This window comes from Volvox carteri (genome assembly GCF_000143455.1).
Source record: "Volvox carteri f. nagariensis unplaced genomic scaffold VOLCAscaffold_66, whole genome shotgun sequence".
NCBI lineage: Eukaryota > Viridiplantae > Chlorophyta > Chlorophyceae > Chlamydomonadales > Volvocaceae > Volvox > Volvox carteri.
This window is the reverse complement of record NW_003307609.1, coordinates 259223-272389: the sequence shown is the minus strand read 5'-3', so window position 1 is coordinate 272389 and position 13167 is coordinate 259223. Positions and strand designations below refer to the sequence as shown.

Sequence of the window (13167 nt, the reverse complement as noted above, 5' to 3'; positions counted from 1 at the left end):
AAGCAGGGCACGACAATTACGGTTCGAGCCGTTGGGCCCATCTGGATTCTCCTGGCTGGGAGCGGACAAGTCTATTGGCAAGCTATCATGTTATTCCTTCGGTGTCACCTTTGCATTCTATCCATCTATCTTGACGGTTTTAGGGAGTGACAGCGACAATGCAGGCACTGTCCTCCAAGGCCTTCACCGGCAGCGTGAAGCCGTTCACAGCCACTCGCGCATCTGCAGCTAGGCCAGCTCGTGTGGCCACTGTGATAGAGAACCGTGTGGCCCTGCGTTTCCAGCGCTTCGGTCGCAAGAAGCTGCCCTTCTACCGTCTGGTGGCAATTGACAGCAAGAAGCGCAGGGATGGAGAGCCGCTGGAGTATCTGGGTTGGTATGACCCTTTGAAGAAGGAGACGAGCCTGAACGCGCCGGCAATTAAGGAGTGGCTCGCTAAGGGCGCTCTGCCGTCTGAGACCGTGGAGAACCTCCTCAGAAAGGCATACGTGATGGAGCCAAAGTCTGTGGTTGTTGTTCCCAAGGACGCTGTGAAGCTGTGAATCCTATCCACGTTGAGCGATCTGCTGACTTGCGGCTGCGCATGCTCGCGGCGGCGAACATGCCACGCACCTATAGAGCTGCGAATTTGCAACTGGCCACCAAAGCAGAGGAAGATGCTGTTGTTTTCAGCCTGCGATTTGGTGGCGGCCTTCTAGAGCTGGAGTGTGGTCGGCTCGCAATTTGAGGCCCGGAAGCGGTGACTGCCACTATTTTGTCAACAGGTGGCAGGCCGCGTCCCTGCGCCGTACTTGGATTCCACATGGCCCAACGCTAGGGAATATTTCTATTGTTGATGGACGTGTCTGTGCACGATGGTCAGGATGCGTTGGTATGGGTACATCCCTGTTTGTAGGAATAGCGATGCGCCGAACTTTATGGACGTGTGGACTGTCCAGCAGCTAGGAAACTTGAGGACGCTTTGGGTCGGACCATGTAGCCGTTATGGTATCGCAAACAGGATAAACGGAGGCCTGCCTGCTGTAACGTGTTCAGGTTGGACAAAGCTGTCGCTGGGGTTCGGGGGTGAGAGACCGGGGTTCGGTTTCCTCTTGAAAAGCGTACTCCTGCAAACTACAGGGCGTGGGTCAGCCCTGGGGGCTAAAATTGATATCACCATTGACCTTAGGATTCGGGTCTCGGGGTTGGTCACTTATCTGCCATAGAATACAAAAAGGGATGGCGCATACTGTGTGCCGTGTGTAAGGGGGAGAACGTGTTTCAAGGCCGCATGCTAGCCTGCGGCTTCGTCATCACAGCAAAATGCAGGCTTTGAAGCTACAGCCACGTTCTGGAATTGCCCGCTTCGCATTGGCACGCGCAGATGTACGCTTACATTAAGCATGTTCTTAACAACGCGTAAAGGCGTACAAGCCACGCAGGCGCACCCAGTCCCTTCGTTCAGGGGGACTGAGGCAAGCTGGATGGTTGCGGAAATGCAGTAGTCCATACCTGCAGCGTCCACAGCCGCCGCACACCACCGTCGCACACAATTTCTCCCTTCGCAATGCATGCATATACAATATCCAGCGCGACCCCGAAGGTAGGGTATTGTCAAGGCTCATGTACCTAATTGGATTCCGCACCTATGCAACGTCATGCAACCCTATCCTGGGGCTGCATCGTCAGCACCTTTCCCCCAGTCCGTTCCACCACTTTGTCCACAATCGCCATCAACGCCGGCAGGCACGCCGCCGTAGGCCCCGCTGCTGCGTCCGCTGCCCCGTCGTCGCCACCTGGCGGCGGCCCCACTATCGGCAACCCAGCATCCGCCGCCGCTCCTAGCCCCGGATCCAGAGGCACCCGACCCAACAGCTCCACCCCCATGTCCGCACACATGCGGTCCGATGCACCACCCGCGCGGAACACCTCAGTGCCAACTCGCAGCAAAACCCCTGGAAAGCGCTCCGCCAGGAGCGCAAGAACCTGAGACGTGACGTCCACTTCGGTGGCATTGGCGTTTGCAGTGGTGACGGCATCTCCCTTGTTGCCATCGACAGGAACTACGGGCGCTGCCGTGAAGGTGCAGCACTCTAGAGGCGTGATCAGCCCGGCCATGTTCTCCACGACCCCCAGCACCGGCAGGCCCACCTTGCGGCAAAAGCTGACCTCCTTGCGAACATCGATGACCGCCACGTCCTGTGGTGTTGTTACGATGATGGCGGCGGTGCTGCCAGCAGCACCGCCTGGGGTTGCTGACATGGCAGCACTCTGGCATGCAAGAGCATCAGGAGCGAACGGACCAACGTCATCGCATGTGATATACCTTAAACTCTACAAACAGCGAAGCGCAGTGTGGACAGCAGGAGCGGCAGCACATAGGCAGCACTCCCTGGGGCATGAAGCCATACCAGGGAGTGGGCTGTCCAGCCAGCAGTGTCGGGGCCGTCGGCAGTCATAAGGCACTGCCCCACGCCACTGAACAGGGAATAGGGGGATTAGCAGGGGGGATGCGAGGAATGGAGCAATAGGGCCAGTACATGGGATTACTGGGCGCAAGCAGGTGAGCTTGATGGACCGGGAGCGTAACAAGCTAACCTGTAAGCATTGCGTGATGGTAATGTGTTCGTCCGAGGTGCCAGGCGGTGCATCTACCACCAAAAAGTCCAGCGGGCCCCAATGCACGTCCTTCAGGAACTGCTTTATGAGCCCGTTCTTGCTGGGGAAGGAGGCGCACAAACACGAAGTGGACGGCAAGGGAAAGAGCAGCAGCTGAGAGGTTGGGTTGTAAGGTACGTGGGCATAAGGAGAAGCCAGCAGCCGCACGTCCAGGTGAGACACGACGACAGGGTCAAGCTGGCGCAGGGAAAGGGGCGAGAGTCCTGCTTGTGAAGGCCAAAGCGTCACGTCTCGCAATCCTGTAGTTCGACTGGACCGAGATCAGCATTCACTCACCCTAAGCCGCGGAACACCCCTTACTCCCCTGCCTTGGACAGACTTACGAACCCTAGAGCAAGAACGCATTCACAGGCGGCCCGCCACCCATGCGCCATCTCTAGCTCCAGAAGGGCCCAGTAGTCCTCCTCATGGAGGGCTTTGATGCCCATTCCGCTTTTAACAGCGAAAAGAATGGCTGTTAAAAAGGGCGGGACAGCCAAGCCCTCCACGATTAGGACTACTGAATCCTCCTGGAGTCTTATCACGGTGTTAATTCTCCCTTCCGAACCAACCCGAACCTGGACCTCACCGTGGACCGCGCCAGATGACTGCCTCGTCCGGGTTTGGCAACATGAAACCTGTCCGGCCAACCGGGGCATGCATACATACATACATACATGCATACATACATTCATATGGCCAGGTAAGCTTACACAGCACAACACAGGTGCGGAATCCCCTTTCCTCTTTACTGCATTGCTTAAGGTGGTGGCAATGCGGTAACGAACCGCCAGCCATAGGGGGCTGACGGTGGGAAGGGGCCGCTGCGGAGTGGTGAGGAGTCAGGTTTGGAAGGAGCACGCCTTTGCTGCCGTGAGCGAGGTTCAATGTACAGCTCTTGCCTGCCGGTTAACCCCCACGCAAAGCATGTCTTTCCAGACAGCTGGGAAGCAAGGACTTAACGGCTCATAAGCATGATAACTGAGAATCGCACAAGCTGGACATCGCCATCGTGTCGCATCTGCCTAACGAACCGGTTGGGCGCAACGCAAATAGTCCCAAGCGTATGCCGGTTGGGGCCGTGCGTGAGTCACGGTTAATGGCAACTGAGAGGCATTCCTGCCCGCTGCCCTTCCACGCACCGGCAACTCCAGACCTCCACACGCCCCTCAAGTGGTTCTCGCCCTCTCACTCACCGATGCTCATGACCGCCAAATTGTCTTCCACGTACACGGGCGACCAGCCCAAGTTAGACGAATGCACCTCCTGTCCTTCCAGGCCCAGCATTTTCGGCACAGACGGACCGCAAATATCAATGTCCAGGAGGCCCACCTGGTGATTGACGGTTGAGGCAGCACTTGGCGGTCAGTACGATGAAAGCCGTCTGGACAGGGGGTGCCTCCTACCACCTTTTGCGAGGCCTCAAAGACGCTGCACCGCGGATATGAGATGCGCACTGGTGTCGCGGTGTCGCTCTAGTTCACGCGTCTTGGTCGGTGTTTCGCCCGGTGTCTTTGGCGGGAAATTTGACATCCTGGCATTCCGGCATATTCCGACAAAGCCAATGCCAGGACACTGGCCTGTAGCCAGCCAGCCGGGCGATGGCCCAGGCGCTCACCTCGAACCCCCTCCTGGCCAGCGCGAAAGCCAGCTGGGCCGATACCGTGCTCTTGCCCACACCGCCCTTGCCCGATAACACCAGCAGCTTATTTTTCACTGCCGACATGCGCTGTGCAATGGCCGCCAGATCTGCCATGGCAGGAAGATGGAGTCAGGGGATATTAAAACCGCAGCCTCAGGCAAGATGGGGACAGAGATATGCAAGGAAGAAGCCGCGACACAGTGAGCTTCGACCAGCCAGCCGTGGGTCTGCTTTTTGTGTGGCACCTCGGCCCTTGCGAAGGTTCTGGCCTAACGACCAGCACCAATATGAGACTGGTGGTACCGGTTCAATGGGGTCTCCTTTGGGTCCAACGGCCATCTTCCAAAGGCTGTCCCTAGCCCAAGTCTCGGGTTCCTGTGAATACCGCAGCAGAAGCAAACCTGTCCTGAAACCCACCTGGATCGGGTCCCTTGGGCGCTGTGGCACAAACGCTCTGGTTGGGGCAGCCGGCACATGCGGCTGCCTTGCCTGCCTGATCGCTGGATGTGCCGGGGCAGTCTGTCCAGGACAGGACAGGAGCAGGGGTTGCGAATGATGTGGGTTGCCAAAGGAAGTCTTTAGGTGCTTAAGGCAGGATTCCATGGAGGTGCGCGGCGAGTTGGGCTAGTCAACCTCTAAGCCCACAGGTTGGGCTCGGGATAACAAACGTGATCAGTTGGCTGGCGACGGTTGCTTCGCAACTGGACATGGGTGCGTGGCGATCCGTGGCGTGGGTTTGGAGCGAGCAAGTCTTGTGGCTTACGTTGGTTAGCATTTTCTGGCACCTCCGGCATAGTGCCAGTGTTTGCCCCGGATGGTTCCATGTGTCAGAAGTGAAGGGGCGCGCTACTAGATGGAGCTTTGGCGACGCCAACGGTAGGTGTCTGTTGAGCCCGTCTATAATCCTTTGTACTAGGAACCCTGGGGTGTATAATACAAGTGGATCACTGCGAAGTGTATGGATGGCAGATGGGTCGTTGGGTCGTCAGGAGAGCAGTTACACCAGGTAAAGCAGTTGGAGTTATAATCCGATGCCAGATTAAACAACGGACGGTGCACGCGTAGTAATGATACTGCAGAAGGACAACGTGCGGCTGCGCAGTGATAAGTGGATCAACGCTAGTCTCGATACGTCCATCTAATTGTTTAAAAAGTATATGGACAGATTATTGCAATTCGGGACTTTCGGAGATGGCCAACTGTTCGACTCTGGAGCCAATGTTGTCGTGCAAGGTGCCGATGTCGCTCCGACTTGCCATGATTTCCTCCGAAGCTGATTTTACTGCAATGTCATATACTATTTCCTTAAAATTCAAACAACTAATCCTAGTTGTCCCAATTACTTTAATGAAGATTTGACCTTTCAAGCCAACTTTATAAACTGATGGTTTATAGTTAGGGGTTATATTTTGTCAACCATTGTAAAGCAAAGATGCAGCGGTTAGATGGGCAGCGCCTGCTGGGTGCTGTGTTGCTGTCGGTCCTGTTGTGTGGCGTCAGCGCTTACTATGTACCCGGAGCGTACCCCGCGGAGTTTCAAGTTGGAGATTTATTACCAGGTAAACTGCTACAGCTGCCCGAAGACCTTTTCCTGTCAGAATCGGCAGGTGATCCTGGGCTGTTATTTCTATTGCTTATGGTGAGCGCAGTTTATGCAAGCTCGCTGACGTCGTTTGATACGGAGCTGCCCCTGGACTATTATTCGGCGCCGTTCTGCAAACCTGCGGAGGGCGTAAAAAGGATTGCTAACACAGCCAATCCGGGCACCATCCTGGAGGGCATCCGGATAGAGAACTCGCCATACAATTTCAGTATGAAGGTGAAGCCATGGATACCAGCTGAATACCCGTCCAAATGCGTTCTTTTCTCCGGGGGCATTTGCCTGCGGTTTCAGTTTCTCTCCCCTTGTCACCTCTCTGAAGATGATCCCGTGTCGTGTAACCGGTCGTCTGCCGTGGAACAGGTTAAGCAGTCGGGCCTTTTGGCCTGTCCTTCTGGATCCTACGGGCCATTGGATTCGAAGGAAGTCAAGGTCTGTGGCTTTGGGCTTGGTCTGGGGCGTTTTCTCAGGGGTGGCCATGTGCTCAAGTGCCCAGTGGAAGAACCTCTGTGGCATGTGATGTCCACCGGCATGACAGCGGCCAGATGCATTCGAGTGCCCAATGACAGGGCCCTTACGGCGTAAATGGGGCCGATCTCAATTAGTTGCAGCGTGAGGGTTTTAATAGCTGACATCAAAGTTTGTGCGTCAATCATTCAGGGTCCTGTATCCGCACTGCGGATTATATGTATGAGGTGCTGGGGGGATGTTTACCATTGCATGCACTCCAATATACGTGAAGCTTATTTGATAGCTGGGCTCCTTGCTTCACGCGATTTGCGCGATTCTGTGAAGGGCAATTTTTCTACATGCAGCACGCGTGCATCGCTGTTGATTTATCATTTCTTATGTGTGCATCGTGAAATGCAGTTGCTGAAGCGGTTAATTGACCAGCACTACCGTGTCAACCTGATTTTGGATAACCTTCCAGTCACGGTTTACAACCTTCTCGATGAGGTGGGTGTGCTCCTTTTGTATCTTCAACTGAACCGTGCTCTCTGTGCATGGACTTAGCAAAAGCAAATAACGCAACTTATTGTTCGTTTTGCCGGCGTCTGGATTGGCATCGGAGATCGGGCAGGGGGTGAGGTGCATCCCCATTAGCACTTTACACTTTCCACGCAACGTCCACATGTGTATCAGGCTTTGTCCCTGTGATGCATTCAAGCGACACAACTATGCTATGCTGTCCACCGCTTTACTTGCAAAACGGTTTTGGTTTTGGTTGACGGTTTAGGGCATCCTAACCATCCTATTGTTAGGTTGTTCACGTCCTGCCGCGCATCCTGGCAGCCGCGGGTATCCTTCAGCTGGATTATCTTCATCCAATTACTGGGACATTAAAAGAATGGGCCAGTTCATCCGCCTCAGCGATTTTATTGCTTTGTTACGTTTCGCTGGGTAAACATAAAACTCTAACACGAAGAATGGTTTTCTCCATGGCTGGGCCGGGAGAATGTATCACAGTTTCCACGACCTTATCGCATGTGTAGAGTGGTGTTCATAGGGACCCGTTTTGCGGCACCGCAGTGGTGGCCCGTGATCGACAGGAGGCCTTGCCGGCGCCACCTCCTCCTCTAACGGACAGCGGCACTGCAGGTCCTGTTCCGGAGCTATTCGCACCCGAGACACAAGCATGCCCACGCTGTTGCCTTCCTAGTCCCACCTCACTAACTCAATGCTGTGGTGCACCATGCTGGCCGCATGCATGTCGACCTCTATCCTGTTAGCCTCCGGGTGATTTCGTGACCTCATAGCTCTCGCTTGCAACTTTCACCGGTGTCTCCCGAACCCGTGCAGAAGACCGAGTTCCTGCGACCCGGGTTCGAGGTTGGCTACAAGGTCGGCGACAAGTACTACATCAACAACCACCTAGTCTTCAATGTCCTGGTCTACCAGACGCATGGAGAGTACACTGCTGCGCGCAAACAGTACGTTAAGTCCGTTTCCGTGGACGGATTGGACGCACATCGCCACCGCCGGATGCTGCATGCCAATGCTGCGGGTACTGGAGCCGAAGGCTCTGGGGCCCGCGCGGCGCGCCGCCAGGCGCAGGATTTTGGGGATTACGAATACCACGATGGTTACTATTATGAGGAACTTGCAGACATTAAGGCGCTGGGGGTGGACCCCGCGTACTACATGGTGGTGGGCTTTGAAGTGTCGCCGTGCTCGATTGCGAGGAAGGCAGGCGAGGATGTTGAGGCCATTGTATGTGGCGTGGACGGCGACAGCCACATCACTCCACAGGTTTGTGACCGTTTTTGGGACTGGAAGCAGCTGCGGGCTGTGACTTGTCTGGGTAGATTGACTGCAGAGGCCTTTGTACCCGGACATGCTAGTATTTCACCAGCGAGGTAGGAGAAGTGAAGGGGCGCTTTACAGGTGGCGATGAATATGAGGGCCACCAGACTTCAAACATTTCGTGGGGCTTTCAAACATTTTGTGAAATCTTTCACCTGGCAGTTCCATCGGTCCATGGAAATGGCCAAGGATGCGCTAAGCAAGTCCTACGCGTGTCTCTTACACCTTCCCTCGTCGCTGTGCGCCCATGTATCATTGGGCAATGCCCTGTTGGCCCACGCAGGAAATAAGAGAGGGTGCGGATATTGTGTTCACGTACGACGTGTTCTGGCAGGACAGCAAGATTAAGTGGGCCTCACGCTGGGATGCCTACCTGCGCATGCCTGGTGGCAAGGTGCGATTCCCTCCCATTTCCCCCGCCTACATGATCACAGCAGAGACGCAACTTTAATGATTTACTTATTCGTACAATGTGCATGCAGCGTATGGGTTCATGCATTCCGCGAATGACGACGCACAGGCTAACTTCTTTTGTTTAAGGCCATCCGTTACGGCTTGAAATGTTTTTATTGCGGCAGCACTGATAGCCGTTTGCAAGGGTCTGTTGCCCCCTGTTGCTCGTTATTAGCATCTAACCTATCTGTGTTGAGTTTGTGCGCAATCACGCCTGTTGCGCGCCGTGGCACCGGGATTAGATCTCCTGGTCAGAGAGGACGCCCCAAATTTCGCCAGGTGTAAATCAGCCAGGCGGCCGGTGCCACCGATGTCTCCTTCGCAGCCCCTAGAACGATGCTGATCAGTGGTGTATACTCAACTTTTAAATCTTCCGCAGGTGCATTGGTTCTCCATCGTGAACAGTTTACTGGTGGTCCTGGTGATGGCCACCATCGTGGCTATGATTCTTGTGCGCACTATCCGCCGCGACTTGGCCAAGTACGAATCGCTGATGGTTGACGGCACTGGCCCCGGCGACGCGCGAGACGAAGCGGGCTGGAAACTGGTGGCGGGCGACGTTTTCCGCGCGCCTGCAAACTCGGCGATGCTAGCTGTGCAGGTGCGGTTTGCAATTTCCCAGGTCAAGGGTCCGTATTATTAAAGGGGGGGCCGCGTTGAGGAACGCATGCTTTAATTATGGTATTGCTGTCGCCTGCTCGATGCGTGTGCTGGTCTGTTTGGAAACCGGGCTTGGTCAGCCAGATGTTGGGGATTAAAGTGGACGTGCTTACGTTTCGGACCTCTGGAGGAATTCAGGTATTTGCTTGTCTGATGCCATGGCGGGTTTGCCGTAGGGGCAGACGTTACGAGACTTACCCGCATGCCTACCATGAGCATTACCACCACCACGTTAGTACGCCCATCCTTCTCGCGGAGCAGCGTTGCATCGCAACAGCCCTGCCGCCACCACCACTATCAACCCCTTTTCCGTAGGTGGGCACTGGCGTCCAGATCCTGGCCACGTCGCTCGTGACGCTAGTGCTGGCTGCGCTGGGCTTCTTGTCTCCAGCGGCCCGCGGTGCGCTCCTGACGGCCGGTATGCTGTTCTTTGTGCTGTTGGCGGGCGTGGCAGGCTTCGTGGCGGTGTATGTATGGGGCCTCATGGAACGCTCCTTCACCAGCTGGCAGGTAGGGCGTTTGGCAATGAAGAGTTTATTGTCCACAGCTAGGATCCAACGGCCAGTTGCGTGGTCGATGCGGCCTGTCCCGAAGGTCTCACTGCACCGGTTGTTGTGAAGCAGCAGCTGTAACGTCTTTCCAGCCCTGTCGGGCCATGTTGCCTTCGACAGAGAAGAAACCAGGCTTACTGGGACCTGGAGGGTTAATATGCAGCGTGCAGGCAGCCCTTGTTGCCTTCATTCGCCGCCATTCGTATCAACCCGCATGACCCATTAATATTCTCGGACCGGCCTTTCTTGACATCCCGCCCCTTCGTCCCCGGTGTTTGCAGGCGGTGTGTGCACGTGTGGCGGTGTACTACCCCGGCATCAACCTCCTTGTCTTCACGGTGCTCAATCTGGTGATTGTGCACACTGGCTCCACGGGTGCCGTGCCGCTGGGCATGTACTTCTCCTTGGGATGCGCCTGGTTCCTGGTGGCCACACCGCTCACCTTCCTAGGTGGCATGATCGCTGTGCGCGTGCCGCTGCTGGACTGGCCCGTAAAAACCAACCAGATTCCGCGCCACATCCCTCCAGCACCGCTTTCAGCCAACCCCGTGCTGCTATTTCTGGCCGCTGGTGTGCTGCCTTTCGGCACCATGTTTATCGAGCTGTACTTTGCCATGACGTCATTGTGGCTGGGGTACTTTTACTACCTGTTTGGCTTTGTGCTGCTTATTGGGGCACTCACGTGCGTCATCAACACGGAGATTGCGGTGCTGTGCACGTATGTGCAGCTCTGTGCCGAGGACTACGCATGGTGGTAAGCCTTACCGGGAGAACGATGTGTCGTGATTATGGGTGAACGTAGGGCTTATGGTGATTAAGCATAGCGCAAGGTGAACCCTTGTGTTTAAAGGACCTGTAACCTTAGTGTTACCTCTGCGGTGCATCTCACCTCGAGTCGATCCACACTTTTTGCAGGTGGCGGTCCTTCTACCGTGGCGCCAGCGTGTCGCTTTACATTGGGCTTTACGCGCTCGGCTTCCTCATGTCGTCTATGTCGAGCTTGGCCGGTTTCATTCCTATCTTCATCTACCTTTGCTACATGACGCTCTTTGTCCTGGCATTCTACTACGCCATGGGCGCTTTGGGCTTCGGTGCGAGCCTTTGGTTTGTGTACAGCATCTTCAAGGCCGTTAAGGCAGATTGAAAAGAGAGGGTAGGCGGGGAGAGGAGGAAAATGGCAGGTGGCGGGCGCAGAGCTGGGTCGCTGAAGAAGCTGGACCGCGTCTCGGTGGGCGCCTGTTCATCCGTGCGTAGCCAAACTCGTTGCTTTGGAATCTACTACGGTATTGCATCGAGCATGTGGGTTTGGCCCTTCCTTTTCTAAAGCCCCGCATTCTCGGTGGCAGGGGTACATGCGTCAATAATTTTTTTGCGGGCTTTGGCAGCGCGTCGTGATACCTGCTGCCAAGAACTTAGTGCGCTCATGGCTTGCAAGCACGGATGCGGGCAAACTGGGAAGTGTGCCAGAGCAGCTGCGCGGCATGACTTCGCGGCATACTGTGGGGACTTATGTACAGCTGTCTTGTGTTTCGAGGGTGACTGTCCTATGAGCATATATGTGTTCCACGTATGGGGTATGAACGCGCAGCCTTGTATATTTTGCTTATTGCCGCAAGGCTTGTGGAAGTTTGGACATTATATGGTGCCATAATGTGCTGCTTCGCAGTTCTTACGACTTGACAACAGTTGTAAAGATCGAAAATTCAGCCTTCCCAGGGTCGTTGCCCGGGCATAGGCACGCCGGCGGCGCTCCACACTTCTCGCAAGCTCCACACTGCACATGTGCCTGTTATCGAAGGCAAGAGGTACACCAGCAAAGGTCGTGGACAAGCTGAAGTATAAGGTCTTGACTGCTGCATTACCAGTTCCGAAGGGCGTGGTCTACCATGCTCCGCAGCTTGCTCCTTTCACACAAAGTGTAATGAGGATATTTCAGCCGCTAAAAGTGACCTGGGTCGGCATCGGATATCCCGCTGAAAACGAAAGCATCGACGTGCAGGTACAGGACGCGTTTTGGATTTTGTGATTACGTACGGCACTCGCCTCGCTATTTTTATCTTCCCACGTTTGGCCCGTGCCTTGGAGTTTTGCCACTACACAACTGCAGGACGAGTTAGGTTAAACTTCAGGGTGATAACACCCGCAGCACCCATGTTAGTGGCACGCCGAGCCACGCCGCGTCCGATGTGTACCAAGCGTACGGCGCTCCGGTTTTTCCACAGGATGCATGCCAGTAATACTTTCGAGTTGGGAGTTTTGATTCGAAATTAAAGCGAATGCTGCATGCGAACCTATGCCACTATAGTGTGAAGTTAACTCGGACATTCAGACAAGGCTAACAGATTTTCCATTCTTACCTATCAAATGTCGGGAGTGCTACCTAAAGCACCCGAATCATTTCTTGCGGCACAAAAGAAAAGAGCGCTTGAGGTATGCCTTCTCGATGGGCTTACCTGGTAAGTTAATTGGATGTCTCAAAGTCTTAAATCCTGTAATGCAGTCTGAAAACTAAGCAGCGAATACAGAGCGATCACCTCGTTATACGTTACATAGGTCTGGGATTAGAGCGAGGATAAAAGGCAAGACCCTGCCATAAATACAAAGTGTATCTCGGAAATCCGCTCCAGAACCAGTACAGGTATCCCGCCAAACTACGATATGCAGGAGTTCTGGACGAGATATCAACACTCCCCCGCGGACAGAACTCTGGCACACCCCAGAAGAAAACTCAACGAACTCCCATGCACTCTCGGAATTTCGAAAACTTGACCAAAGCCAACGGCTTCGTCAGCACATCTGCAACCATATCGTGAGAAGGGCAATACTGGAACGATACACTACCCGAACTCTCCTTTTCTCGAACAAAGTGGTGGATCACGTCTATGTGCTTTGACCGCTCTGACGTGATGGGGTTGCGGATCAGGGCTATAGCACCTTGACTATCGTCCTTGATCTCAACGGCCCGTACCTCGTAGCCCAAATCCCTCATCAACTTACGCAACCAAACTGCCTCCCGCGTTGCTGACGCAGCAGCCATGTACTCGGCTTCAACCGACGATGCAGCGACAGTAGGTTGTAGCCTGCTCTTCCAACTTATGGCGCCCCCATTCAGAATAAAGACATAGCCGGTGGTGGATCGCCGACTATCTGGATCACTGGCCCAGTCAGAATCCGCATACCCCACCAAAGACTGCGAACCGCAAAAAAACAATACCATACGCTAATGTGCTCTTAACGTACCGCAAGACGGACTTGGCAGCCTCCCAATGTGAAACGGCAGGCTTCGACATAAAACGTGCGAGTTATAGACAGCCTGCGCG

At 54.7% G+C, this 13167-nt stretch overlaps 3 protein-coding genes across 3 annotated transcripts; 2 read left to right on the top strand and 1 right to left on the bottom strand.

The window, feature by feature from the left end:
* Window positions 1-105: 105 nt before the first annotated feature.
* On the top strand, window positions 106-1109 carry prpS16 (plastid/chloroplast ribosomal protein S16). Its single transcript, XM_002956873.1, has one exon. The coding sequence runs from the start codon at window positions 159-161 to the stop codon at window positions 540-542; it is 384 nt and encodes a 127-aa protein (XP_002956919.1). The 5' UTR covers window positions 106-158; the 3' UTR covers window positions 543-1109.
* A 241-nt stretch (window positions 1110-1350) lies between these two features.
* VOLCADRAFT_107437 (uncharacterized protein) lies at window positions 1351-5073 on the bottom strand (the record flags this gene model as incomplete). The annotated part of the gene is made up of 9 exons (XM_002956833.1): window positions 1351-1965; window positions 2047-2225; window positions 2454-2457; window positions 2578-2698; window positions 3227-3275; window positions 3834-3969; window positions 4256-4386; window positions 4697-4798; window positions 5043-5073. 9 exons carry the CDS (start codon window positions 5071-5073, stop codon window positions 1636-1638), a joined length of 1083 nt encoding a protein of 360 aa, XP_002956879.1. The 3' UTR covers window positions 1351-1635.
* A 511-nt stretch (window positions 5074-5584) lies between these two features.
* Window positions 5585-11554, top strand: VOLCADRAFT_77298 (uncharacterized protein). The gene is made up of 11 exons (XM_002956872.1): window positions 5585-5838; window positions 5929-6098; window positions 6243-6311; window positions 6750-6836; window positions 7683-7823; window positions 7977-8129; window positions 8467-8577; window positions 9016-9237; window positions 9612-9806; window positions 10129-10601; window positions 10763-11554. Exons 1-11 carry the CDS (start codon window positions 5712-5714, stop codon window positions 10989-10991), a joined length of 1977 nt encoding a protein of 658 aa, XP_002956918.1. The 5' UTR covers window positions 5585-5711; the 3' UTR covers window positions 10992-11554.
* Window positions 11555-13167: the final 1613 nt, after the last annotated feature.